Here is a 26743-nt window from a genome sequence, read left to right as displayed (position 1 = left end):
CTTAGAAGATCTATGATATGTAAGCCAAAGTTACTAAGAGAGTAAAGTAAATAAGATAGAGCATTCAGAAATAAGTGCGCCACTGAGTCCACCGTCCCCCAGCAACTACATTTTCCCCGCAGGAGGAAATGTGCCAATATCGTTTCAGCTCCATTCATTAGAATTGTTGAGGATTTGGCCAAAGTTTAAAAGCGATCACAAAAGTAAACTAAACTGACGCGGTCGGTGAACGACGGCGAATCCTCGTACAAGCAGCATTGACCGAAGGTCACTGTCATTTCCCCTCTTCCTGTGCACGTGCTGATCTATTGTATTGTATTTCAACCATATTGTTTGAGTACTGTAGTATTCTGTGATATTCTGTGTTGCCGATACTTTGTCAATCCTTTTTTGAAAGCGTTAATTTGATCAATCAAAATCACCAACTGTGCATGTAAACAGTTGCTATTGGTAATTTGAGTGATTCAGGAAACAACGATGGTGGTCAAGATCAATGGAGGAAGCATAGTTGAGATGCAAGGAGATGAGATGACCAGGTAGATCAATAAATATGTACTTTTGCTAGCCTTTTATTTGTTTATTTGCTTCGTTCACTTCATTCGTGTTTTTGTTTGCCTTGCGTGCTTTCCTTTTAGTTCAACGGAGCGAGCGTACGTTGAAGCATTGTTACTTGTGGTTTTTTTTTTTTTATTTTGGCTTTATTTCTTTCTTGCGCATTTCGTTCTTCGCCACGGTCGATGTGTTCGCTAGAATACTCCAAAACTTTGATCTACCAGTTCACGCAACTAATGCTACTTAAGTTATTGATATTACGGAAAACAAATAACTAGATTGACTCTGTTTCATTGCATTTTATGATTAGATAATGATGATTTTACACAATCTCTTAGTAGCGTTGCCCTAAATGTCATAGATTTTCTAAGACTAATGCTTAGGTTTTAGAGCGCCGATTAGCTTAGTTATTCACTTCCAGAAATATTAGTATTAATTAGCAAAAACAAACTTTGTTTGCACTACTTTGTCTCGTTCAATACAGTTACAATTCATTGAGTATAGTCTGGGTGATTAAAGGTCAGAGTCTTTTCTTTCTCTCTTATCAGCGCTAAGAATCGCCTGTTCTCACCACCATTGCTATTTTATCTTATGTCAAGGAAAGCTCAACAATATCGGCGACTAGCTTATAGAAGCACGTTAGAAAAGAGATATGAAACATTAAGCGGCATATTGAAACAACGGTGTTCGATTGAAATCGACATGAAATATATTACGTGAAATATACGTGAAACGTGAAATATATATCTAATAATATACGCATGGCAGGATATATACCCTTAAACTGAGCACTCATTGTCTTTCTCATATTCGTGGATCCAAAAGTTGTTTTCTATGGTGATTCTCTCTGGGAGAGTGATTTCAGTGTGTCTGTCGTTTCTTCGTGAACAGCGGGATGAATTTGAGAGATTAGCAGGATGAAAGTACATGACGCTCTTATTTGTAGGATCATATGGGATCTGATCAAAGAGAAGTTAATCTTACCTTATGTCGATCTTGACATACATTTCTTTGACTTGGGCATCGAAAACAGAGATGCTACGAATGACCAAGGTATGATGGTTATGCCTCCTCCTCCATCTTCTTTTTTCCAATAATCTCTTCATTCTGAAGATGTTACACATGACATGAAACGATACAAATATGAAGTGTTTCATTACAGTTACCATCGACGCAGCTGAAGCGACTTTGAAATATAATGTAGCTGTGAAATGCGCCACTATCACTCCAGATGAGGCTCGTGTTGAAGGTATAGTCGTTTTGTAAAGAACAGAGTCGAACGTTTGTAGCATACTGTTCAGTTATGCTGATCCTAGCGAAAGATCAAAACAATAGAACTTCCTTCTTATATTTTCTATTTTCATTCACAGTTATCATTGTGTGTGACTGTGCGATCGCGTTCCTATGGTTTATTAACGATATCCGATCCACCTATTTTAAGAGTTCAAATTGAAGAAAATGTGGAAATCGCCCAACGGAACGATTCGTAACATTCTTGGAGGTAAGTAAGCGAAAATTGTTCATTCATTTGTTCTGGTGCTTGCGAGAAACATGTCCAATTTGTATGTGGGCATTGTTGTTTTTGATGAAATTTATTGCCGATTATTGTTAACTAGAATTCGTTACGCAGACGATAACTTGTTTGAAGTGCAGATTTGCAACAGTACGGGTTTCTCACATATTCTTTCCAACATGGAAACTCCAATAGTGCTCTGCCTCAGTTTCTAAGTAGTTATAAGAACTTTTTCATTTGTTCAGGAACCGTTTTTCGTGAACCAATAATTGTGAAGAACGTCCCACGACTTGTTAACTGTTGGGTTAAACCTATCATCATTGGTCGTCATGCACATGCTGATCAAGTGCGTTGTAATTTTCAGAGCCTCATTTTATTTATCAAATACATTGTAACTTTTAGTACAAGGCCACAGACTTCGTCATTCCTGGAGCCGGGAAACTTGAAATTAAGTTTATTCCTGCCGACGGATCAGAAGAGATTCGGCATGAAGTGTTTAATTTCAAAGGGCCCGGAGTGTCGCTCTCCATGTACAATACTGATGAGTCCATCAAGTGGGTTATCTTTGTTATTCCCATTGTTATTTCTCGTATATCTAAAGATTTTGGATTGGCTACTGCTGATATGGGTTCTGGTTCTGTGTGCTTATTTATTTTGAAAAAAAAAAGTTCCACTAGGGATTGCTTTGGATGTAACTCACCAACCTAAGTTGAATGCTATCGGCACCGATAATATTATGAATTTTGTACAGTGTTAGGACACAAGGATTTATTTTTAGAAATTTCGCCCATGCATCTTTCAAATATGCCCTTCAGAGAGGATATCCTCTCTACTTGTCCACAAAGAATACCATCCTGAAGAAATATGATGGCCGATTTAAGGACATTTTCGCTGAAATTTACAAGGTAAGTTCCTTAACTTACGTTGTTGGTGTAGTTGCTTGCGAGAAATGATGTGGAAACAAATTATCTTGATATTAACTTATAATTTTGAACACATACACGCAAAATTTCAGTCTGTTTTCTGTTCTCGTTTCCAACTTTATTTCTTTTTCTTATCAAACATAGTAAATGTTTCAATCTTAGGAGTATGAAGCTCAGTTCAAAGCCGCGGGTATCTGGTACGAACATCGCCTCATCGACGATATGGTTGCTCAAGCCATGAAGAGCGAAGGCGGATTTGTTTGGGCCTGCAAGAATTATGATGGTGACGTCCAGTCTGACTCTGTTGCTCAAGGTACAAGAGCATATCTTATGCCGTAATTGTTTTATATATTCACTATAAAGGTGGGCTCGCTCTCAGTACGCCTTTGCAGGATACGGTTCACTTGGACTTATGACCTCAGTATTAGTCTGCCCCGATGGAAAGACCGTTGAGGCTGAAGCTGCTCATGGAACTGTCACTCGCCACTATCGTATGCATCAAAAAGGACAGGAAACCTCTACTAATCCTATTGGTATAAAAACTTAACATTTCAACTTATGTGAACCAGATCACTGTTACGTATTTAATAAATGCGGTTTTTCCAGCCTCTATTTTTGCCTGGACTCGAGGATTGGCTCACAGAGCTTTGTTGGACAACAACACTGCCCTCCGTTTGTTCGCTGAAAACCTTGAGAAGGTATGTGGATTTTTTTTCATCTGTATTTTGTTGGGTGAAAAAGTCATTTGAAGGGAGTAATCTAGAAGTAATTGCGGGCATCACGTTTTGAGAGCGTAACGAGTATGTTTTGATTGGGTCATTCGAATGCACCTGCCTAACCATTAATAGCAATCATAATGCCAAATCGCCAACTACTTCAGATGTGCCTGTTTATGACGTACCCAAACCGGTTGGTGTTTCGAAACAGGAAAAAGACATTGAGGGGAAAATCGGTTGGGACGATAGAACATCCTTATAAAACGTTGGACGTTGAAGGTCTAAGAAGAGTCCATATCTACCAGAATAATTCTTCCTATACCTAAGATCTACCCGCTGCGTTAAATCTTCTTTGAGATAAGGCCTCAAACAGGCAGATAAGTTGACTTGATAAAGTTGCCATTGACTTGTCCCTCAGGATATACTGGTCCTATCATGCCGCTTGATAACTAGTGAGATAGATGGTAGATAGCCTGGTAAATAAGAAATGCAAATAAAGTGATGGTGAGCGAAATAGGAAGTAATCACGAGTTTCGAGATTCTGTACGTTAGACTTAACGTTGAACGAAATTGACCTTGAGAAGGAGGGGGACTTGAAGATTGTTTTCACTATGTGGAATATTATGAAACACACAAACTCTGCCTTGTTGGACCAACCAGTAACGCAGTCTGAAACAGTTAGGCCGCAGTCATTTCTAATATTCTTTATTCCTCCAATTTAGGTATGTATTGAAACTATGGAAGCGGGTTTTCTCACTAAAGATCTCGCTATATGTATTAAGGGGATGAGCAAGTGAGTAATTAACGTTCTCGTTCCGTTTTGTTTGCTTATTAATGCAGAGAAAAAGTTATTCTATTGTTTTCAGTGTTACCCGCTCAGACTACTTGAACACTTTCGAATTCCTCGACAAGCTGGCGGAAAACCTTGCAAAGAAACAATCTCAACTTTAATTATGCTGTGATATTTTTGAACGGTTGTGAGAATAATAACATAAATTTCATCCTATCAATGCATGGCTGTTTGAAAGTCTTTATGTATTTCTGAGATGGGGTCCCATTATGTGAAAGGCAAAGTGTACGGAGGATATTTCATCTTTCAGTACTCTGAAGGAATAATTGACATCATAAAGATGTAGAGTGGTGAAACTAAGGTCGATTCAAACGAGGTATAGCGAGGTCACGGTTAGGTGACCATCATCGCTGAGATGATAGAGCGCACATCATGGTCTGTTGACAGATAGTCTGTTAAGGACTGTAACTTTCTGCTGAATAGAAATATTTTATTTGTTATTATTAGTATTGTTATTTGTTTGACAGAAGTTTTTTTTTGAGTGAAAAAGTATAGGGTGCTAGGCAACGGTCAATACTTTTGGGATGCGCCGCCAACGTCAGCTTAAAATCAGCTTCGGCTTAGTACACATCCAATACAGGTACATCAGATCAGTGTTTATTTCCCTTATTAAGACTAGCCTCTTTTTATCGATCCCGGAGATTTGAAAGACTTGATTGGCCTGGTTATTGTTTTCAACTATCGATCGTTCAGCTAACCATCTCCCAGTACTCAAAACTCACCATTACTTTTCAGCGTACGCAAAAAAGTTAACAAAAACAGAAAAATCCTGGAGTTTAACCACGCAATACATTTTAATGGGGTCTGCAATATATTTTAATGGGAAAATGAAGCAGGAACCAAAGTAACCATCCAATAGTTACTCCTGCAATTATAGTCGAAGTTGCTCGCTACTAAACATAGTGACTAAAAAACATACGATAACGTAGATGAATTCATCAGAAAGAAATGGAAAACTATGGGGTAGAAATAGATGTGGAAAGAATTGTTGGTTTAAATTGCAACATACATTGTCAGTAACGATTAATAAAAAAAAATCGAATTTCTTCGAAAAATATACTGAGTCTAATTTGATGCGGGGAAAATGAATCGGATCTAAAACGCTAACAAAGAGAAGCTCTTCACCAGTTCTACGTGTCAAATCATGTATGTACAGGTCGGTCACTATCGATCGATGCATATATTATACATATGTAATGTTTATTTGAAACCACTCCGACTTCTCAACCCTAGGAGAACTAGAGACGGGAAAATGTAGGTGTGGGGAGAAGAGGGGGGAGGGGGTGGTGCACGGGGGCGCTAACCCGCGCTATTATTTGTGGAAGCTCTATCTTCCTTTTTACCTCTCAGTAAATTTAGCTTTCATGTCATAGATCCTCAAAGACTAATGCTTACGTTTTAAGATCCCGAGTGATTTAGTTAGTTTTAGTTCCAGAAATAAGAGCCGGCTAAGTGCCCCTCCGCCTCCCCAACTACATTTTACCCCTAGGGAAAAGCAAGATCTGCACCCTATGCCTTTTCGGCGCCCTGGAACAAGATCTAGCGCAGGAGTCTTTAGCCACATACAGAAATTTCTCGAAATTTCCTCGGCAGGCACGCGCAAAGATCGATATTTCTCATTCCTCCGTGTTATGATCCAGTCCTCGTTGATTAATAAACAAAACTTACTTGCGTACAATCATTTCCTATTTTGTGTTCACAGCTGCCGGTTGTATTCGTAATGAACTTTTTCTTCACCATGAAAATTATCGGTCATTTACTAATTTGGGGTAAGTATTTACCTATAAAGTTTAGGGCCCATAGAAAACACATTTTTGCTTCTTTTTTTTTTGCTTTTTTTTTGCTAAACGAAAATATTTTGTACATCAAGTTCTCGCTCACTGCGTTCTGTTGGAAGTGTGACCCTCAAGTGTGTCAATTATTTTTTTTTTATTCCTGATCACTTTCAAGTCTGATCAAATTTCCATTTTCTGCTAATATCTCTCCAGTCGGACTGTTACTGAAGCGATAATTGAAGCTTAGTTGCCGCTGGCCATAGTCTTAGGTCCGCCTGAAACAGGAACTCATTGTAGTTCTGAAGTCTGAAGAGGGACCTCCTCTCTTGCAGATATTTCTTATATATCAGACGTCGATATTTCGAAAGGTCAATGTTGGGACAAAATCCACATCAAACAACGAGAGAGTCGACGATGAACCTGTAATAATAATGAACCCTTTAGGAAAGTGGTTAGAAATTTCCGGAAAGTAGGCCACTCCACATTGTTCTTATCGTACTATGCCTTACTTTCCTATTGAGATAGTGTATTCATTGCATTTCTAGACGAGTAGCGAGTACAAAACTTCAAAATGATGTTGTAAAACGTTGTGATGAATCTAGGTAATATTTCAACGAGTTTTAATGTTTTATGATTTCATCGCTCCAGTTTACTATGGACCCAGAAAAAAAACCCCTTCATATATTCTCTCGTAATCATATAGAACATTTTAGCAGGTTCACTAACTATTGCTCTCATCCCTTGGGTAGAAAGAAGAAACATTATGTGAGTTCAGAAACCGTCAAATCTAGCATCAGTTTTTTGGGTTTTCATTCTATGTAACAAATACTTTCTAATGAACAAAATTATCTATGGAATGAGACGAGGACAACTGAAGCTAGTTGGTCATTTAGCAAAAACTTTAAATGTTGAAATCAAATTCCAGAAAAAAATACAAATTTGATTCCGACGTGACCTATTTCGCGACGTGTCATCTCTTAGGATGGGGTCAGTGGTCTCAATGTCCTAAAATGGGCTCACCGAATCTTAAACAAGTGAGTTTGAGCTACTATCATTACTATAGTTGAAGTTTATTCAGCTACTTCTTGAAAACTGCCTCATTGAGCATAACTTTTTGATTGTCAGAACGTTCCAATGAGTTTAGCAGATATTTGCTGAAATGTGATGTACGCAGAGCAGCCAATTCAAATCGGGTGCGGAGAGGGAAGGAGCGAGTGAAGGAGAAGTTGCTCAAAGTCAGCATACCAATAATCCGACGTAGTTTGAGTTTCCCATGGAAGACTTCTGCACAGGGTCGTAGACTGCGGAAAAACCAGGGGGTCCCCTCATCACTCCGTAGTCGCTGTAAAAAACGGCTGGAAGCCGCCGTTCTTTCACGACAACTTGCATTGCTACGCGCCACCCGTGCGCACGCGCTGCATTAACCAGCGACTCTTTGAGGATTAAAAGCATCACCCAACGAATCTGAGGTGGTACGGATTTCACATGGAGTATTCTTATACGGGATAGTAGATTGTGGAGAGGGGGTGATCCCGTCCATTTCTTCCTAATTGGCGTAAAAAACGGTCCGGAAGATGCGGCGCGTGCACAAGGCTGGCGCGCTCCAATCGAACCCGTTGTGGAAAACAGCACGCCGGATCGCTCGAAGCCGTATCGTACGGGCCGTTTTCTACGGCAATTAAGAAGAAATGGACGGAATCACACCTCTCTCCATAATCTACTATCCTGTATACGAATACTTCACTTGAAATCCGTACCACCTCAGATTCGTGGGATGATGCCTTTAAACTAATGAATAAACTTCTGAGGGGAGCAGAACGTGCATGTAGAGGCGCGTTCCAACGCACCTCGACGTTCTAACGCAGCTTCCAACGGATAGGACGCAATGGTACTGTGTGGATGTTAACAAAGTAGATCATCCTTGTAATTATTATTCATCATCGGGTAACCACCTTCTATATGAGACCGGCTCTAAGCGTGCTCTCATTTCTGTAGTTGCGTAAGCGGCTGCGCTCGAAACGGTGCGGTGAAGCGCAGCGGTTGGGGCCGAGTGAGGACCCCTGATAGTACCACTCTTCGCCTCGTTTCGCGATGGTCCCACCTCGATTACAACCGCTTTCTCCACTGCGCGCTTCGAACACAACCACTTACGTATTTGCATCATGCACCACGTCGTTTTTGTCGTGTTGTGGAGTGTGAATCAGTTAATAAAACTCCTCTCCATCACCGCTACTCACCGCCGACACAACAACTGGTCAGCTTTTTGATGATGCATCCATAAAGTTCAGGTTAATAAGACCCGCCAACTCATTGGCGATTGTATGAATAAGGAGTACATTGACCAAGCGCCTTGTTTGTGTCCACTCGACGACTGCCCTGCTGTCAAGCTCGTCGAAAATTTTGTGAAACAGCCGTGTTCTTCCACGGACAAGAAGGTAGTAATCAAAATAGAAGATGTTAAAATACATGGAGAGAATGTGAAAAATTTCCCATCATTCCAGACAATCGAACAGCAAAAATCTATTCAATCCAAAGACACTCTTTTCTACTCACCCAAGAGATTAGTCCTCGGACGAGTCATTGATTGCTGGGCAAGAACATCAACAGGCAAAAATAGAAATACCATGACAACAATAGCAATAGGCAACAATATCACGGTCCAGACATATAATAGTGTTAAAGGCACCACTCCACGAATCTGAGGTGGTGCAGATTTCAGGTCCTTTTTTCAGGAAGAAATGGACGCAATCACCCCCTCTCCATTGTCTCCCATCCCGTATACAAATACTCCACCTGAAATCTGCACCACCTCAGATTCGTTGGGTGATGCCTTTAAAATGACGTCAAAAGCGGGGCAATTGCGTATGCGGTCGCGCTCGAAGCAGTGCGGCGAAGCGTGGCGGTTAGAATCTAGTGGGGACCCTTGCGGACACATTCTTCGTTGTAGTTCGCGATGGTAACATCCCAACTGCTAACTCCACCGCGCAGCTTCGAGCGCAACCGTTTACGCAACTGAGTGTTTGTTTCATGTCGTTTTGACTTTACTAAATCTAAATTTCGAATGGTATTTATTCATACAATATAATAAATGAGAAATGTTCAAAATTACTGTTCTTGTTAGGAGATATGATGTTCCTACGTGTATTTCACATCGTTCGAATCCTAGGAGGAGTCATTGCAGGAGTCTTAAAATTCTTTCGTTTTATTTCCTTAGCACTTCATCCACCATTTTAGATTTTGCGTGTATCATCAGTAATTCACTGGATTTTCTTCTCCATTCTTTCAAATGTAAAGACCTTTCTTTTTTCTCACAAATTTTTCTACTTTGCTTTTGTTCCGCGTCTTTAGGAGCACCTTTTTTTTTGAAAATTTCGGGCTGAACTTACTTTATTCCATTAAAATGTGTAACTATATTGGGTTAAGGAATAAATCATTAGCCTTTTTTTCGAATCTCAAAATACATGTAGATAAAGAATGCATTGAAAAAATGTCCTATTATTCTATAGAGAATTTTTCTTTGCTCCGCCAGAAGATGGTGTTTTGAATTTTTATTTCTACGGAATCTCTCTTTAAAGGCATCACTCCACGAATCTGAGGTGGTGCAGGTTTCAGGTGGAGTATTCGTATACAGGATGGGAGACTACGGAGAGGGGGGTGATTCTGTCCATTTCTTCCTAATTGCCGTAAAAAACGGCCCGGAAGATACGGCTTTATTCGTTTTGGCGCACCATTTTGTACAAGAGGTTCGATTGGAGCGCGCCAGTCTTGTGCGGCGCCGCATCTTCCGGGCCGTTTTTTACGGCAATTAGGAAGAAATGGGCGGAATCACCTCCCTCTCCGTAGTCTCCCATCCCGTATACGAATACTCCACCTGAAATCTGCACCACTTCAGATTCGTGGGGTGATGCCTTTAAGACAATTAAAATCGAGTACCAAGAAATCAAAATAGCATTTTCAAACGTAGAACTTTTTGTATTAAAGTAAAGTGAATTGAAGAATTCTGGCTTCAAAGACGGTCACATACCGCTGCAACAATTTTTGTGTTTTGAGGAAAAACTTTTCTTTTTTTATACTTATGTGCACAGTATCATATATTCGTTGTGAAAACATTCGGCATTGTAAAGATTATCTTATCGAGATGACCGCCCATGAAGTTTGTTTATTCAACGATTGCTCATGAGGCCTACTATATTAACGACCGTACACAACGGGCATTCCTGTTTGTGGCTCCTAGTGAGCACACCGTCTTCGTTCACCTGTTAATAAATTATTATTTCCACTGAACCACCTCTACTCTGAGGCATTAACCTTATCGCTGTACTAATAGTGGATAAAGAAGGACTCAGATAATTACTTCGGACCAACACAACCCTCTTAAAAGAACTCATTCTCAATGAAAACGTAAACATTGATTTTTAACGCGCAAGAAAACCACACCGGCCTGTATAAGTAGCCAAATAAAAGTAAGATCTAATAACTGATTCATTGTACACTGAATGGTCACTACGGTCTTTACTGATCACAAAATAAGAGCAGTCTCGATAGAACCCACTAAAACGCAGTAGGGGCGCAGGTTTGTCTCGGCGGCTGCGTCGCGTCAGCCCGCCTTACAGCACGGCAGCCTCGGCGCAGGGCTCCACTGCTTCGTATTCACTATTGCGAAGCCGTTTAAAGTCATGTCTTTGCTTCATCTTCTCTAGTTTTTGCAGTGTCGTTCTTCTCATCAGTCTATATTCACTTTTGATACGCGAATCCTTTTTTTCACGTTTGTTGCTACGTTGCTTATATTTGTGTGTTTCTTCTTGCGTTACAGGCTCTACCAGTCCCATCAAAGTCGTTCTTCACGCAAATGCAGCTTTACTTTCGATACGCTACTACTCTTTATTTGAATTTTTTGCCACGTTGCATTTATAGAAAAGGTATATTTTTTCCTACAAATTTCTGTTGCTTTCTTTTCATATCTGCTTTTCGGCTTTTGTTGTTTCTTTAGAATCATTCTTCGCATAAATGTAGCTCTAATTCCGACACGCTACTGCTATTTTTTTCAAGTTCTCACAACTACGTTGCTCATATGGAAGAAGTATGTTTCTTCTATAAACTCGTGTTGTTTTCTTCTCATGATTTTACGTTTTCATTATCTGTCTTCGGAGTCATTCTTCACGTCAGTCTAGTCGTTGTTCGTGGTTTATACGTTGTTGCCTTCTATTAAAAATCTTACTGCTACGCTGCTAATATAGAAGAATGTTTCTCCTGGGAACCTTTATTGTTGTTTTTATCCATGTCTTTTCTTTTCATCTTGTGTTGTCACCTGCGTTTAATCGTTATCCATTGCAGCAGATTTAGTTGAAACTTAGTCCAAAGAAGGTGAAAGTGCTTTAGGATATTTATCTATAACACCGCAGCGTCTTTCCAATATGTACGAATAATTGTTATGTAATCATACTGTTAAATATTCGAATCATTTAACGTTTATTATCATTTCTTGGTTTCAATTTGAATTACTATATAAATTATATTTTCAAGGATTAAAAGTAACAACAGCTCCTGAGTAATCCTGAGCGCTGCAGTTTGGGTCCTTCAGTGTCGTTTATTGGCATTAGAGTATCTGTAAAGGGTAGTACAAGTATATATCAAGGATTGGCGAAAATGATAAGTTAGCGTAGTTTACCTCTAATTCATCGGGCTCCATTTGCTTGAAGCATATCGGGCACTGTTTGGATGATATGCAGTCACGGTGCATCCAGACGTTACAGCTATCGCAAGACCACCACCCGACAAACATTTCTTCCGTTTTCCATTCCTGCACTTGTGGGTGTTCCTCATAACATATGCCGCAAAGATTTTGCGCATCGGTGTCGGTCAACTTACAATAGAACTCTGTCCTTTTCACGTCGGTTTTGTGGGCGGGACGCTAGAAGTTCTTTGTTAATAGAGTTAGATAGTAATAAATTCACCAATCGAACCTCGATAAGCCTGTCAAAATGTCCTAAAATCCCTCCTCGGGGCGTTCCGTAACTTCGTTGCGCAGTATCATTGCCTATAGGTACTAAAGTGGATGCGGGAATACCTGAATTAGACAGAGCACAAGAATTTAGCGATTACATTGAAATTAACATTTTTAATAACTGACCGTACTCTTGGTTCTCAATTTGTGCGACGTCATTATCCAACTTTCGCATAATTTCCTCAGTTTTCTCGCGTACAGACAAACTTTGCGCAATTGCATACAAACGATGCAGTCGCTTAAAAAAAAGAAATTACGAGAAAAAAGACTGAAGATTAAAAACTCACAGTTTTAATGCTATCAAGCAACTCTTTTCTCTCCTTGTCAGACGTCGACAAGGCCAAGGGCGCTACCGAAGGACTGTGACCACTGTGTCTTGTGCAAAATCTGACATCCACGTTACCTTCATTATAGAATTTCGCCTAAATTGTTCATTGAAAAGTCTGAATTGAATGAAACAACTTCACATTTATTGATACCTTAACAAATGAGGTGCAATATTGTGTATCAATCATTGTTTTATGAGGTATTCGCAGACCCCTTCCGCGCGGAACATACTTGCCAGCTCTAAAAGTACCAGTATCAGTACTCCTTCAATTAAGGCAGAAGTCTTCTGAAATGTTATTACCTATTGCACTTGAAATACTTCAATGTATAACCATGCATCTTCGCAAGGCCTGCCTCCTTCCAAAATGTACAAAACCCCTTCTCCATGGATTCCTTCCACACCTACAATTACAAATAAAGTTCTTTGACCACGTAATTTTTTATGATCTTAAGTCCTAATGCCACACCTGAAAGGCAGTCACGCTCTCCAGACTTATGAACTGCACTCTGCAAGCCTCATCACCGTGTTCGGTGTAACAGTGTTCATTAAACCCTTCCTGATCGCCTACATCTTTTTTGCAAAGGGTGCATAATATCGCGTGTCGAGTTCTCCTTTTGATAGTTGGATGTGCCTTTGCAGTATGTCTTCTTAAAGCATCCTTGCTCGTCCCCAAATACGAGCAACCTTCTGCGGGACAGGAAACCGATTTATGTGGTTCTCTCCACAAGTTCCGTGCTTCTGCGATACCTTCCTCACCATGAATAGTTCGAAGATGTGTAAGCAGATTATAGAATTTTAACCACTTTTTACAAAAGACGCACTGGAGCACTTCATCCTTTTTGAACTTCTGAATGAAATGAAATTAGACACACAAAAGTTTGTCGAGTACGTAGGTGAACTCACAGATTGCACTCCATCTTGCATGTTTACCCTAAATCATATCGCATTAGCTATCTGAGAACCGTATAAGAGAATGGAATGAGTGATCCATGCATACAGCTACTGGATAGTACTTCTTGGACGTTTTTCTGTTCGAACTTCTCTAATCTCCTCCGAAAAACTAACATTTAAGGAAAGTGAAAGAAAATTGTGAATAAAGGAGTGGAAAAAAAACAGAGGTAGAAATAGTCAGTAGAATAGGAGTGTTACAGGGACCCATAAAAATGAAGGCAAAAAGAATTGCCAATAATTTAGGTGATTGTCAACAAAGGAGCATACAAATAGGAACTACTTGCTAGCGGAAACTCCGCACGGAAGTAAAAATAACTTATTGATTGCATTTAAGGAAATACCGTAAACAAGAACGTGAGCTACAGTTCGTAAGATACCATTGTTAATACCTATTAATACAAAAATAAGGAGTGACCATAGAGATTCTGGATCACATCAAATTAGAAAACTTTACAGACAGTAACATACCTCTTCTAGAGTAGCAATGTAGCAGCAGAAACTCTGCTACAGAACGATAATGTTTCAGTAGAATAACCAGAGTGGCGTGCACAGCGAATCTGAAGAAACGAAAGAAGATGAAAAGCAGAGATGAAGAAAAAGCAACAAGAGCTTATAGAAGATTCATACCTTTTCCATATAAGCAACGTTGTAGTAAACTAGTAGTAACAGTGTATCGTGTATGTATGTATGTGTGTAGTGAAAATAAAGCTACATTTACGTGAAGAACGCCTCTGATGAAACTGATACGACTAAGATAGAGCCTGGAAAGCAAAGACATGGAAAGAAAATAGGAGTCTATAGAAGAAACACACCTCTCAAATATAAGCAGCGTAGCAATAAACTTGAAGAAAAAGCAATGGCGTACCAATAGTGTAGACTGATGAGAAGAACGACGCTGCAGAATCGACGAGAAGGTGAAGCGAAGACGCGAGTATAAACCGCCTCACAACAATGAATAGAAAAAACCTGAAGCCTGCGCTGAGGCTGCAGTGCTGTAACGGGGCCTGACGCGACGCAGCCGCCGAAACAAAATCTGCGCCTCTATTGTTTTGGTGGATTGTGTCAATTTGTGTCCAACTTTGAACACTGTTTTTCATTTCTTTCTTTTGAACTCTTAGTTCTTGACATCTCCGCTCAGAAATGGTGTAATTCCCAGTCGATGCCCAGAAGAGCGACAGTAATCTTGGTCTACTCCCCAAACAGGACGAGTACCTAAAGAAGTAAAGTGAAAAAAAAGTTGTCAAAACGTACTACCAGACTGTACTCTGCAAGACCAGAGATGGTCGGACCTGGGACCTGCTGATGTAGTTTTCTAGTTCAGTTCAATGAACCTGTACAGAATGATTTGTGTAAAGAATCCACAACAACAAACAGGTTCCAGCAACAGAAAAGTGCAGCGAAGACCAACACCAATGAAAAATTCCAGTCGCCAATAATTTCAGGTAGCAACGTACAAAAGCATCCGTCGCTTCATGCGCTCCATTCATGATTTTGCGCTCCACCTCAGTTCTTATATTTTGATTCGGCAGTCGTTCCGTGCCAGCGTTTTTGTGCGTTCGTGTGGTTGTAGTACTGTGATAGTAATTATAATTAATTATGTTCTGTTTGGGAGATTCGCATCGTAAGGGACATGGATAAGTGTTTTTGTAATGGCGTCGTATCCATCCGATTCTTTATTTCTTTTCCTTGTGTCTTTTGCAATTGTGGAATTTTTGCTTTCCCTAGGAAGATATTGTGGATTCAGAATCGTCAACGCGTTTGCTTTACGTCGACATGTAGGAAGTTTGAGCATTGTTTTGTTAGTGTGTGGGATTTGTGCGGGAGTTCTTAAAGAATTTTGACATTAATAAGATTCTTGCTCTTTTAACAGTTATCGGAGATTTCCTTCACGTATATCTTTCTGGCATAGCATATTTTGGGTAAAATGTAGTTGGCGGGAGCACTCAAGTCCGTTCTAATCGACTTATACTTGGTGCACAAAAAAAATCCTATACCACAACGACCGTTCTTAACTGTCCCGTGCGGATTGCGGAGAAGTCACATCTAAGGCCATTTTCGGTTTCGTTAAAGGCATCACCTCACGAATCTGGAGTGGTACGGATTTCCGGTAGAGTATTCGTACACGGGATGGAAGACTATGGTGAGGGGGGTGATTCCGTCCATTTCTTCCTAACTGCCGTAAAAAAACTCCCCGGAAGATACGGCTTGGAGCGTTCAGGAGCGCTATTTTCTACAGCGAGTTCCACTGGAGCGCCCCAGCCTTGTGCGGCGCCGCATCTTCTGGGTCGTTTCTTTACGGGAGTCTATCTTCCTTTTTTCTTTTGTTAGTTCTAGCCTACATGTCATGGATCCTCGAAGACTAATGCTTTGGTTTTAGTGGCCGAATGACTTACCTATCAATTCCAGTGATGACCCGTCGGTTTTGAACTATCGGCTTTTCAAGGGTTTATCAAATAGAAAAGATGTTTGAAGTTAGGAACGGTCATTACCGTATTTGCGTTCTAGAAACTTTCTTTTGCGCGCCAAAATACAAATCGATTAAAGCAGCGTTGAATGTCCTTTCTCTACTACACTTTTATGTCATTTCGGTACAGCTAATTTCGAAGAAGAAAAACCAAGGCAGTTAACAGCTGTGACTCCGACAGTTATACCATCCAGTTGGGCACTGGTTCATCTTCTTTCTCCTTGCTGAGCACACTTGTTCATCATTCTTCTTTTTTCCCAGCTCATCTTGAGCGTTAATTGGCTCTGTTACAGTAACTTTATTGTTGCTTTATTTATGAGATCTCTCCGATCCCGTTCAGTTGTCGTTTATGGCTGGTACGACGCACATTTTTTTCAAACATTCGTCAAATTTCCAGTTTTTTCTTTTCGAATAAGATTTTAGAATATATGCTCGAGCCAAAAAACCTCAATACGCTGGTGAAATTACTGGGACACGAAGTGATAGGTTGTTTAAAGAATTGGTAATGGTAATTGACTATTAATTGGGAAACTTTCGCGGAGTTGAAAGAGTACCTAAAAGTGAGATCCTCCTAATTTTTTGGTCAGAATATGATGATTTTTTTTCTAGAGGTTTGCAAAAAAGGTCTGGATAGTATTCCACTACTAGTACATCATTGCTGCAGTTAAAATTGAAGTCGAGGATAGAGGCTCAAGAATCTAGAATACCGTGTTAAATTTGTAGCAAATCTTTATTTTTCTAGCGGCACTGATTGTCTTTTCTTTCTTTTTTTGGAGTACCCTTTGCGAGTGCATAACGTTCACGCGTTATTGTGTCATGATTCGTTGAGTTTCTGATTTTCTTTTAACTTCATCTTCAGTTATCTACGTGCTCGTTAAGGATGCCAACGTTCACACATCTTCTTCTTGATATAGAGGGCACTGTCACCAGTATATCCTTTGTGAAAGTGGGTTCTTGCCTTTTCTTTGGTAGATGTAGGATGAAGATTTGGAGAAAAAGTCTTCTTTTCTTTACATGCTTGCCTTTAGTTCAACCTTTCACATATCATTATGCTTTTTTTTCATTGAATAGCACTGATAATAGTTTTAATGTTTGTCGATGCTAATTAACAATTTCTAGGACGTTTTATTTCCTTGTGCATATGAAGCAGTTGAGGACTTCGTTCGTGAGCATTTCGATGACGCTCCTGTGGCGAGGATAATTGACGATATTCGTCAAGTTTCCGAAAAAGAATCGAAAGTGAATAATGAAATAAGGTAATGCAAAGCAATATGCTTCTAATCTTTAACTTATGGAAATGACAAGGTTTACATAAACCTAATGTTAATCACGAGTCTACTAATTTTCTTTTCAGCATTTAGGTTGGTAAGGAATACTAAAGAAGAATGCATTGAAGATATTTCTAACAATGTTAGACATTGGATCAAAACCGACAAAAAGGTGATGGCTTTTGGAATCATTACACTGCAATAATAAGTGGCTGCAGAAAAAAATCATTGAAAAATAAGTAAAGGAAGGAGTCTAGAAATTAAAAAAAAAACATAACATTTATTCCGAACATTGTTTGGAAGGAAAAGACACATATTTCCTTTAAGCCTATGTTGAGTAAAGATTGATGGGCCTCGAGTTAATCAGTACGGTAAAAAACAACCACCTTCGCTGGCTCCAGGCCGCGGTTATAATTTATCCTTTTTTCCTAGAATGTCCTAATTACTACGCGAATTCGGCCTCTCATTTAATACAGAGCGTCTCTCTTTCCGACTGTGTGTTGTTATCATAAGTCCTTATCCTCTTATTTTTTCTAGGTCACACCAATGAAAACTCTGCAAGGACTAATATGGGAAGAAGCATATAGAAAGGGAGACGTTAAGGGACAGTGAGTACTACTTTAGTATTTTTTTAGATACAAAAGCAGTTGTAGGAGACTACTCCAATTTTCCCACTTCTTTTTTTTCAAATTTACAAACTATCTAGGACTGGTTCTGGGGTAATTTTATGCTGAGAAACGAATATGGGATCCATTCAGCATATAAAATTGGGAGAACGGTTTTCTAAAAAATCGAAAGTAGCAAAACTGCTTCTCGTGGCTAACCTAAGCCTTCTCAAATGAAATTCCGTCTGCATTTTGGTTACGGAACACTTACTATCGTAAAACTTGAATCTGAAAAGGGAAATGATCTAAAGTCAATCTACGAATCACACGAAAGACATTTTCGAAGTTGTGCCGAAATGGTCCCCGGCACATTCCGGGAAATCGATTTCGAATAGTTTAAAAGTAGGTGTATATAAGAGAAAACAACAAGCAGCAAATTTCATATTCGAAAGCGCTTCAAAATGTATGTATTATGTATTGTATAAGTATGTATAAAACGTGGATATACTGTGAATCTCTGCGCGATTTCGACATGGCTGCAGTTGACTGCGACGACGAGAGAGGGAGAGTTGGACGAACAGCTTGTCGAACGGGGACTTCTGTAGAAAGATTTCCCATGTTGGAACCATGAAAATCCCAGAAAGGTGTCCAAGCAAGTGTGCCCAGCGGTGGTGATGGGAGACGGGAATTTGAATGCAACCTGTGTGCGTGCCAGCAACCTTGAATCAACAGGAAAATCGGTTATTTGAAGAGCACATTTGTCGAGTTTCTACATGGAGAGGGAAAAATCTTTTTTCGAGTTAAATGTTCGCTTGCGATCATGGAACGGTGAAGAAACGGGACGAACGCTCGAGGTGGAGGAGAAAACTATTATGCAATAAAATCCATGGTTGCGATATGTGCTCGTTGAGTTCTATACAATGTTGTGCGGCTGGGCGGAGCGGATAGCATATAGCTCAACGAAAGCAACATGTACAACGTTGGCGCTTTCGTTCCCAAAGATTGGCTCATAGGTGGAATTCAGGAAGGTGCGAAAGTGATGTTTTTCGAAAGCGTCGACATTTGAGACCCCGCTCCCCTGAAAGGGATTGTCCAGAAGTGCGTCACTTATGGAGGACCATTCGAACCGATATGTAGGGTGGTTGGAACAATCTTGCTAGCCATGGCTACACCCATGGGAAAGTAAACTACAGCGCCATTTTCGCCAACACGGCTAAGGAGGTTCACTCTCAGCGCATGAAGAGGACGTAGTCTCATTGTAAGGAGAGGATTCGCAGATAGCGCGGTCTGAAAGGCGATCTCTGGGATTATGACTTCTTCGACGTGATGGAAACATTCAGCAGTGTTCTTTAAATCTTTGCCTAACAAAGCAGCCCTCCGGTTTTTGAGAAACACCAATGAGAAATATTTTCTAAGTTCAGTGAGAGATTGTTTATTGGATATGTAAGCTAATAAGAATTAGTTGTTAGGAATCCTATGATATAATAGTGCTTTAATTAGATTATATATATTACTTTAGAACTTATCTACGAACTTTGATAGCTTCGAATTTTTCACTGAAATTTGTAACCCTTGCAAACTTTAGTTGAAATTCTGTTCCCTACTTAAAGGCATCACCCCACGAATCTGGAGTGGTACGGATTTTCGGTGGAGTATTTGTATACGGGATCGTAGATTATTGAGAGAAGGATGGTTCCGTCCATTTCTTCTTAATTGCAGTAAAAAACGGTCCGGAAGATACAGCTTCGAGCATTTCGGCGCACTATTTTCCACAAGGAGTTCAATTGGAGCGCACCATCCCTGTGCACGCGCGCATCTTCGGGGCCGTTTTTTTCGGCAATTAGGAGGAAATGGAAGGAATCACACCCATCTCCATATTCTACTATCCCGTGTACGAATACTCCACTTGAAATATCCACCACCTCAGATCCGTGGGGTGATGCCTTTAATGGCTCCATGACATGTCGCGGCAAGAGACGGCGTTGGTGAGGCAATGCCTAGTTTACTTGGTGAACACAGTAGGTTTAGTGACAGCTCTGCATTTAGCACTTGGTTCGCGCACTGTTTATGCTGGTTGTCAGTGTGCAAAACGCCGTACTTTTCGGCCCTCTTTAGGGCCACAAAGAATGAACTTTTGGTGGTTGACCTAGAACTCGGCATAAATTTGTTCCACCAAAACTTCATTTTGATTCAAATTTTAGAGCAAGTTAGTGTCATATTCATATTGTACATTTGAAATTACCTCGAATGGGACCTTACCGACCTCCCTAACGGGTCCCGCCTATCGATCCCGTCCAATTACCTTATTGTCCTTTTTTAAAGATACAACAAAATTACAGCCGACTAGCTTGTTATTTGCAGCGTCTATCCTGATGTGTTGCCAGCGCTTCAGTCACTATCTTTGCCCACGTACATCTATTCATCAGGTTCAGTGCTTGCTCAAAAGAAGCTATTTGGTAATTCCATATCCGGAGATATGACCAAGGTATGCAAGATAGTTTAAAAAAGGTTGTTTTCTTTTGTTTATGCTGTTTTTATATTCGTTTTTTTTTCGGTAAAAGAAAGAGACTGATTAATTTGGCATTTATTAACAGCTGCTCTTCTTATATTCTTTCTTAGGTAGTAAGTATTAACCGCTCGCTTACTATTACTGTAAATGTGAGCTGCTATGTTGAACTAGATCTCAACTGGGTTGATTATGTTATAAGAAAGTTGTGTGTCGAGATCGTCACATTATCATTTCTCTATAATGATGAAATTTGAACAGATACAGCATACAAACAGAAAATCACTTGATTTTTTCTTGAGTCATTTTCCATTTATTTCAGCTTCTTTTTGGATACTTTGACACGAATGTTGGTCTTAAAGGAGATCCAAAGTCGTACACTAACATTTGCAAACATATAAACGTGGATCCGTCGCAAGTTCTGTTTCTCACTGACATTGAAGCAGGTGAGGTTCGTAGAAATAAAGTAAAATTTAAAAATGGAAAATTTGAACAAAAAGGATGAGTGCATTGTTATCACAAACGAGTTATTCCCATATCAAGACCTATGCGGGTTTTGATCTACGGGGCGGGCCATGAGGTCCCTATATAAAACCCTTGTGACTCGCAGTTGTGGTACGTGGTGGTCTGTTGCGTTAACAAGTCTAGCTAATGAGGTAAGCACCAGCCAATGTGTTGTTGTTTGAGTTTGCCTACCGTTTGGATGCTTTCTGTAGGGTGATGAGGCGCTTGAGAGGATAAATCACTAATGGCTATGAAGGCTCTGACGAAGGCGAAACGTTAGCTATTCTTTAATATAGACGATCAATAACAACCTTGGCTACAGCTCAAGAAAATCAATTAAAAATTTGAAAAAAGTCTAGAGAATGTTTTATTTTGAGAAGCAAGAGCTGCACGAGAGGCGGGATTACAGACAATGCTTGTCGTTCGAGAAGGAAATGCACCTTTATCTGAAGAAGCTATACGGGACTTCTCCGTAATTCATTCGCTCGGTGAGATAGTATGAATTATAACTTATTGTTCGTTAGTGGAAATACCATAGTTTTTCCTCCCCTTATATGATTAAGTGTCGTTGTTATTGTTTTTGTTGAAAACTTGTTTGTGTATGAGTTCATGATTCCAATTTACGAGCGTTTGCACATCTATCTAGCCTCTTTTGTTCGGTTCGCGAATAATAAGAGTAAAAGTTTGTCCTTTATTCAGATGATTAGTGAATCTTCACTGTTAATCTTTCTTTTAATCTTTTTTTAATCTTTTGTTGTGTAGATTTTTTTTATTGTTCTTTTTAAAAGAATCAACAATAACATCATTCCGTTTGTTCATGGCAAATATCAGCAAATTCGGGAGCTCTTAAAGCTGATTTTATCATTTTCTTCAATATAGGATATCGTGGAACGATAGGGTACATCCTAGATGCATCGTACTTGTCGTGTAGTTCCTGCAAGAAGGAAGGTACTAACGATTACGGTCATTGGAAAACCAACAAACGTGCAATTTGCTTTGGATATGTTCAATCGGTTGAGCGCGACGCGACACTCTATGTTTAAAAACACTGTTTTCCTTGCTTTGATCAAAGGCGCTTCGCACCTAACTGCTTGGATACATTTAGTGCACAACGTATAGTCGGTTCAAAAAGGCACGAAGCACAGACAGTTGCGTAGCGGGTGCGCTCAAAGCGGTGCGGTGGAGACAGCGGTTGGAATCGAGGTGGGACCATTGTGAACTGCAAAGATCGGTGGCGGTAACGAGTGTCCTTACACGATCCCAACCGCTACGCTCCACTGCGCCGCTTCGAGTGCAGCCGCTTGCGCAATTGTTCGTGATTCATGTCGTTCTGACCCAACTATACGTGTTAGTATGATCTAACATGTATCCGAGTTAGTTTCAGCCTTTACAAGTATCAGGTTGGACAGAAAGTCTTGTCACCATTTGTCATTTTTTCTGGTTTATTTTTTTTACCTAGCTTACAATAGAAATTAATTAATAATATAATCACGATTACTAACTACAACAGCGTCCCACCTAATGAGCAGGTCAGCGATCCCTTTTTCCCCAGAACTGGGGAGACTGGAAGTTGCTGACCGCTCGTTCGACTTCTTCAAACTTGGTGAAGGTGAAGTAGCTAGGAAAGCCTTGGGGGACCAGAGTAAGTGGTAGTCTGAGGGGGAAGTCGAGAGAATAGGGGGGATTGGGCATCGTGTCCCTGCCTAACTCCTCCAGTTTTTCATGGTTCTTCACAGCTACATGGGCCTTAGCGTTATCGTGGAGGGGGTGCACCGAAGCTGGTCTCGGCTGATCTCCAACTCGGACGGCCGATGCGAACTTCTGGAGCTGACTAGGATATGTGGAACCGGTGACGGTGTGACCTTGTGGGAGCAGGTCACAAAACAGCATTACCCTCGAATCTCAGAAGGAACAAAAGAGATACTTTTTGGAATGGAGGTCCGATTTGGGTTGCGTTGGCGGGTCTTCTCCGCGAGCGAGCCACACGCCACGGGGCGCGTTATAGTCGGAGAGGACCTAACTCTCATCTCCAGTAATAAAACTATCGAGAAACTCCATTGACAGATGGATACCCGAGTAAACCGGGTGCCATCCGTCGAGGTGTGAGGGGTCCATCGAGCCAGCACTTTTCTGTAACCGAGGGGCGTTCCGACCGGGACTTGTCTTCGAAGTCGATTTCTCCGCTTGTGAAGCGAGCGAATCAGCGCTTGACAGTCCTGATGGTAGTGGTGTCTTCACCCAATCTACTGTTGATGTTACGGGCTGCTGCTGCTGCTCCAATACTGCGACGTCATTCATAGAAGATGAGATAGAGCTCGAAGTTGCTCTTGCGTAATTGACATCGTGATTAAAGTTAAGGAAGGCCAATGCTGCATGATGCAACATGGGTTCCGCCCAAAAATGGAAAGTTCTGGAAATTTTGAAAATTGGGTGACAAGACTTTCTGTCCAGCCTAATAATTACAAGAAATATTCAAATACAGTATAACTAAATGCCAAATAGATGCGTATCAAAGCAACAGAGCAGTACATTCGTATTACCTTAATAATCCTCCTTAGACCTTGGTACTTCTTTATCAATTTATACAGTTGGGCATACATGTTTTCACAGTCCTTTTGAAGTTCTTCCGTTTTTCGACCTTAAAATAGGTATTCGAACGGAAAATTAAAAAAAAAACTAAAAAAAGTGAAGTTGAACAGATGAATTGGTCTAATTTTTTTTCTTATTTTTATTTACTAGATTCTAACAGCTTACTAAATGGAGTGATTTAGGGCGGCGTTACCGTATGTTTGATAAGATCCGAAAAGTGAATTTATCTATAGAACTACGATTAGAGACTACTATTTGCTGTTGTTGTGTAAAAGTAAAAAGTAAGTAAGTAGAAATACAGCAAGAAAAACATAACGAACAACTTGAAAATATTTGGACAATCCTACTTTTTATTGAGTCATAAAGACTTTGATCGACTCGAGTTTCAACACTTCGTCCCATCATTGTTGAACTGAGAAGAGCACTTATTCCACCAGATGGTGGAACTGACGATGTTTCTTCGAGTAAATGGATTATCCTAAATAAGATTTTTAAAATATTCATCGATAGTTGTAGAAACGAAGTAGAACAGCCCAAAACAGTCGACAGGCGAACACAGATTCTCTTGAAGTACAGGAAGTATTCTTGAACGTTTGCTGAAGAATATAAGTTATATTCCTGCAAGGATAAATAGGGTAGGATAGGCGCGGGTATAGCGCAGTCGGTAAGAGATTTCGCTGTCTAAACGATCGATAGGAGATTCGAATCCTCATCAAGTCTTTCGTCCTCCGTGGTCGATAACTGGTATCAGAATTGTCTGGAAGGATGAAAACCTGGACTTGACCCATTGGCTAGCCCCCGCAAGTCATTGTATAGGCTAGTTACACGTTCATAAACCTCAAACAATTCTGAATTGAAGTGAACGTGATGAAGAATCCCGAGCGGAACGCCTGCCACTTTATCCTTTATTCTTGCAAGAAATATTTGCTTGTAATTAACCCAAGGAACAAAGAGGATATATAATATATGGTAGAATTGAACTTATGATACCCACACACAGAATACAGAATATTATATGTAATATTATATGAATATAGAATATTATATGTGTATACATACTTTGTATAGAATATAATATATGCTATTATTCAACTTATGGTATTCCACACAGGTTTTTTTTTGGCATCAGCGGATTTCGACCCCAGTGATCACGAAGTTGGACATCAGAACATTAAATATTGATAATATTAATAATTATATAGTAAACAATAAGGAAAATATAAATAAATAGAATAAATAGTATTATAATAATAATAAATATTGGTAATATTAATAATAATATAATATATAATAATAAAAAATGTAAATAAATAAAACAAATATTACTATAGTGAAAAATAATTATTAACTAACAGATTTAAACATTAATAATAGAGCAGAGTTTGGCTTGTCATTTGTTCTGGCGGAATACGGAATACGGAATAATAAAATACAAACGCTACACTAACGAGTTATTCGTTTATTCCTTGGCAGGGCGTATGTAGGACCAAGGGAACACATGGTCACCTGTTTTTTTTTTGTAACGGTTCATATGTGAGCCTTTGTTGGGTTGTGGAGCGGTTTTTTTTAAAATTCTTTTTGGAAATTTTCTTAATCCCTTGGGTAAATTTCTGGTAACCATCATAGTTACAGAACGAGTGCTCATTCGACTATTTAGTTCAAATCCTGAATAGGGTAATATGATTCCTTACGTGCCTTACAACGTATTCATTTGAATCTTCTGCCCCGTCTTGAATAGGTATATCAAGCAACTTCCAATACTGTTTCTCCATAATTACAACCTGAAAACAAGGTCAGCGGATCAAGAATTTCTTCAAGTGGGAGTAATAAAGCAGTAAAACAATATTGTGGTTTCACAAACATAATTCAGAGATGTTGAAAATTTTTCTGAAAAACATATTCTTCTTGGAGAAATCTTTCGATGTAAGTAAATTAAGAAGAAAAAAAAACGATGGAACCCACTTCTCTTACGCTTTGCTGCAATTTCATATACCGCATAATCGGATTTGAATCTTTCGATTTGAGGTAGTCTTCTTGAAGCTGCTTTAGTGCGTTTTTTAACTTCCTGGAATCATAGTGATTTCAATTAAGTCACTCTGCATTTATTTATTAGGGGTATCAGAAAGTAATATACGCATATAAGATTAAGAATATATTATATGTAGAAACATGTAGAACTTATAATAATAATAATAATTTATAATAAGTTAGTCGCCGATTTTTTTTTACAAAATGTCCTGATAAGTAATTCGTAACATAATTGATCTAGTTGTTTCTTTTTTGTTCTGGAAAAGATATCTAGTTGCATTCTGTTATTGGGTGACACTAGCACTCATATAAAAAAAAATCAAATACAATCTCAGACAGGGATTTTTTACTCTGGTGCCCTCACAGCAAAGGAACTGACGATTTTTATTACACGCTTGGGACAGCTTAGACCAGGTGTGGACTATAGTTGCTTTTTTGTAATTTTATTTAGCTATATTTCCACTTTTTTGTCACTTTTTCTTCCCATATATCAGATCTAAATGGTGCTCTACACCGTGTGGTTTCGGAAAATCTTCTGTTATTTGAATTTTAATAACAGTAATAACAGTAACATGTGGGCTGCAGTCGCGAACGAAAAAAAAAAGCCGCGGTCCTTCATGGCTAATTTTTCCCGAAATGCGATTGTTGTCAACGTGTTCTCAATTGATTTCTACAGTATTATATCCATTGGGTATAGTAAATAACTTTGTTGAGCCCTTAGCATGTATAAAATTCCTAAACATATGTATATAACAGCGTCGCAAAAGATAAGGAAGGAGGTTTCTGAGAATAATCAACTTATTTACTTATATCTTGAAGTGCAAAGGACTGCATTAGGCGGATCACGTCCAGTACAATTTATCCGGCTGGATGAGCGTATTCTGATGGATATGTGGGTGTAGCCTGGTTAGGGGAAATACAATAACGTAATAATAAAAAATAATACATAATATAAAAATATAATACATGGTAATATGGTACATAATAATATAATATATATGTATAATAATATAATCATAATATAGATTGAATATTTGGTTATATGGAAAGAGATGATTTCAAAGAAATGAATTCTTGAATTTTTCAACTAGGCTATAACGAGTATTAAAAGATAGCGCTGAGGAAAATCAGAACGTATGACTGATGTTCTGAAAAAAAAAACGTAAA

General features: G+C 39.4%; 6 protein-coding genes across 9 annotated transcripts in view; 3 read left to right on the top strand and 3 right to left on the bottom strand.

Annotated features, from left to right (window-relative positions):
* Positions 1–477: 477 nt before the first annotated feature.
* RB195_000179 (uncharacterized protein) lies at positions 478–4655 on the top strand (the record flags this gene model as incomplete). Its single annotated transcript, XM_013446652.2, has 12 exons — positions 478–536; positions 1499–1605; positions 1715–1801; positions 1994–2053; positions 2311–2411; positions 2468–2619; positions 2844–2970; positions 3151–3301; positions 3381–3521; positions 3595–3686; positions 4427–4497; positions 4571–4655. 12 exons carry the CDS (start codon positions 478–480, stop codon positions 4653–4655), a joined length of 1233 nt encoding a protein of 410 aa, XP_013302106.2.
* Positions 4656–6274: 1619 nt separating this feature from the next.
* On the top strand, positions 6275–11336 carry RB195_000178 (uncharacterized protein; the record flags this gene model as incomplete). Of its 3 annotated transcripts, none has more annotated exons than XM_064196367.1 (7): positions 6275–6323; positions 7043–7094; positions 7255–7363; positions 8618–8764; positions 8831–8986; positions 11143–11248; positions 11320–11336. In XM_064196367.1, 7 exons carry the CDS (start codon positions 6275–6277, stop codon positions 11334–11336), a joined length of 636 nt encoding a protein of 211 aa, XP_064052248.1. The 3 variants fall into 3 exon arrangements, with proteins under 3 accessions (XP_064052248.1, XP_064052250.1, XP_064052249.1); XM_064196369.1 differs by having other exon boundaries at positions 6293–6323; XM_064196368.1 differs by lacking the exons at positions 8618–8764; positions 8831–8986 and having other exon boundaries at positions 6293–6323.
* Positions 11337–11925: 589 nt separating this feature from the next.
* Positions 11926–13585, bottom strand: RB195_000177 (uncharacterized protein; the record flags this gene model as incomplete). The annotated part of the gene is made up of 9 exons (XM_013446653.2): positions 11926–11934; positions 11998–12240; positions 12293–12396; positions 12460–12571; positions 12621–12755; positions 12813–12900; positions 12962–13062; positions 13128–13508; positions 13565–13585. The coding sequence occupies 9 exons, from the start codon at positions 13583–13585 to the stop codon at positions 11926–11928; spliced, it is 1194 nt and encodes a 397-aa protein (XP_013302107.2).
* A 549-nt stretch (positions 13586–14134) lies between these two features.
* On the bottom strand, positions 14135–15099 carry RB195_000176 (uncharacterized protein; the record flags this gene model as incomplete). The annotated part of the gene is made up of 4 exons (XM_064196366.1): positions 14135–14169; positions 14240–14373; positions 14478–14554; positions 15067–15099. The coding sequence occupies 4 exons, from the start codon at positions 15097–15099 to the stop codon at positions 14135–14137; spliced, it is 279 nt and encodes a 92-aa protein (XP_064052247.1).
* Positions 15100–16666: 1567 nt separating this feature from the next.
* On the top strand, positions 16667–21461 carry RB195_000175 (uncharacterized protein; the record flags this gene model as incomplete). Of its 2 annotated transcripts, XM_064196365.1 has the most annotated exons (8): positions 16667–16687; positions 16936–17022; positions 17196–17332; positions 17438–17516; positions 17882–17952; positions 20311–20434; positions 20778–20901; positions 21337–21461. In XM_064196365.1, 8 exons carry the CDS (start codon positions 16667–16669, stop codon positions 21459–21461), a joined length of 768 nt encoding a protein of 255 aa, XP_064052246.1. The 2 variants fall into 2 exon arrangements, with proteins under 2 accessions (XP_064052246.1, XP_013302108.2); XM_013446654.2 differs by lacking the exon at positions 16667–16687 and having other exon boundaries at positions 16957–17022.
* Positions 21462–21761: 300 nt separating this feature from the next.
* The window catches only part of RB195_000174 (uncharacterized protein), a gene marked incomplete at both ends in the record, with an annotated part of 54251 nt that continues 49269 nt past the window's right edge, over positions 21762–26743 (bottom strand). Inside the window, 5 exons of the mRNA XM_064196364.1 lie at positions 21762–21893; positions 23500–23597; positions 23896–24026; positions 25244–25329; positions 25511–25613. Of these exons, the coding sequence (XP_064052245.1) occupies positions 21762–21893; positions 23500–23597; positions 23896–24026; positions 25244–25329; positions 25511–25613 (550 nt within the window). The remainder of the gene's footprint in view (positions 21894–23499; positions 23598–23895; positions 24027–25243; positions 25330–25510; positions 25614–26743) is intronic.

This window comes from Necator americanus, chromosome IV, assembly GCF_031761385.1.
Source record: "Necator americanus strain Aroian chromosome IV, whole genome shotgun sequence".
Classification (NCBI taxonomy): Eukaryota; Metazoa; Nematoda; class Chromadorea; order Rhabditida; family Ancylostomatidae; genus Necator; species Necator americanus.
The sequence above is the reverse complement of the archived record's forward strand: the minus strand, read 5'-3'. Positions and strand labels throughout refer to the sequence as shown.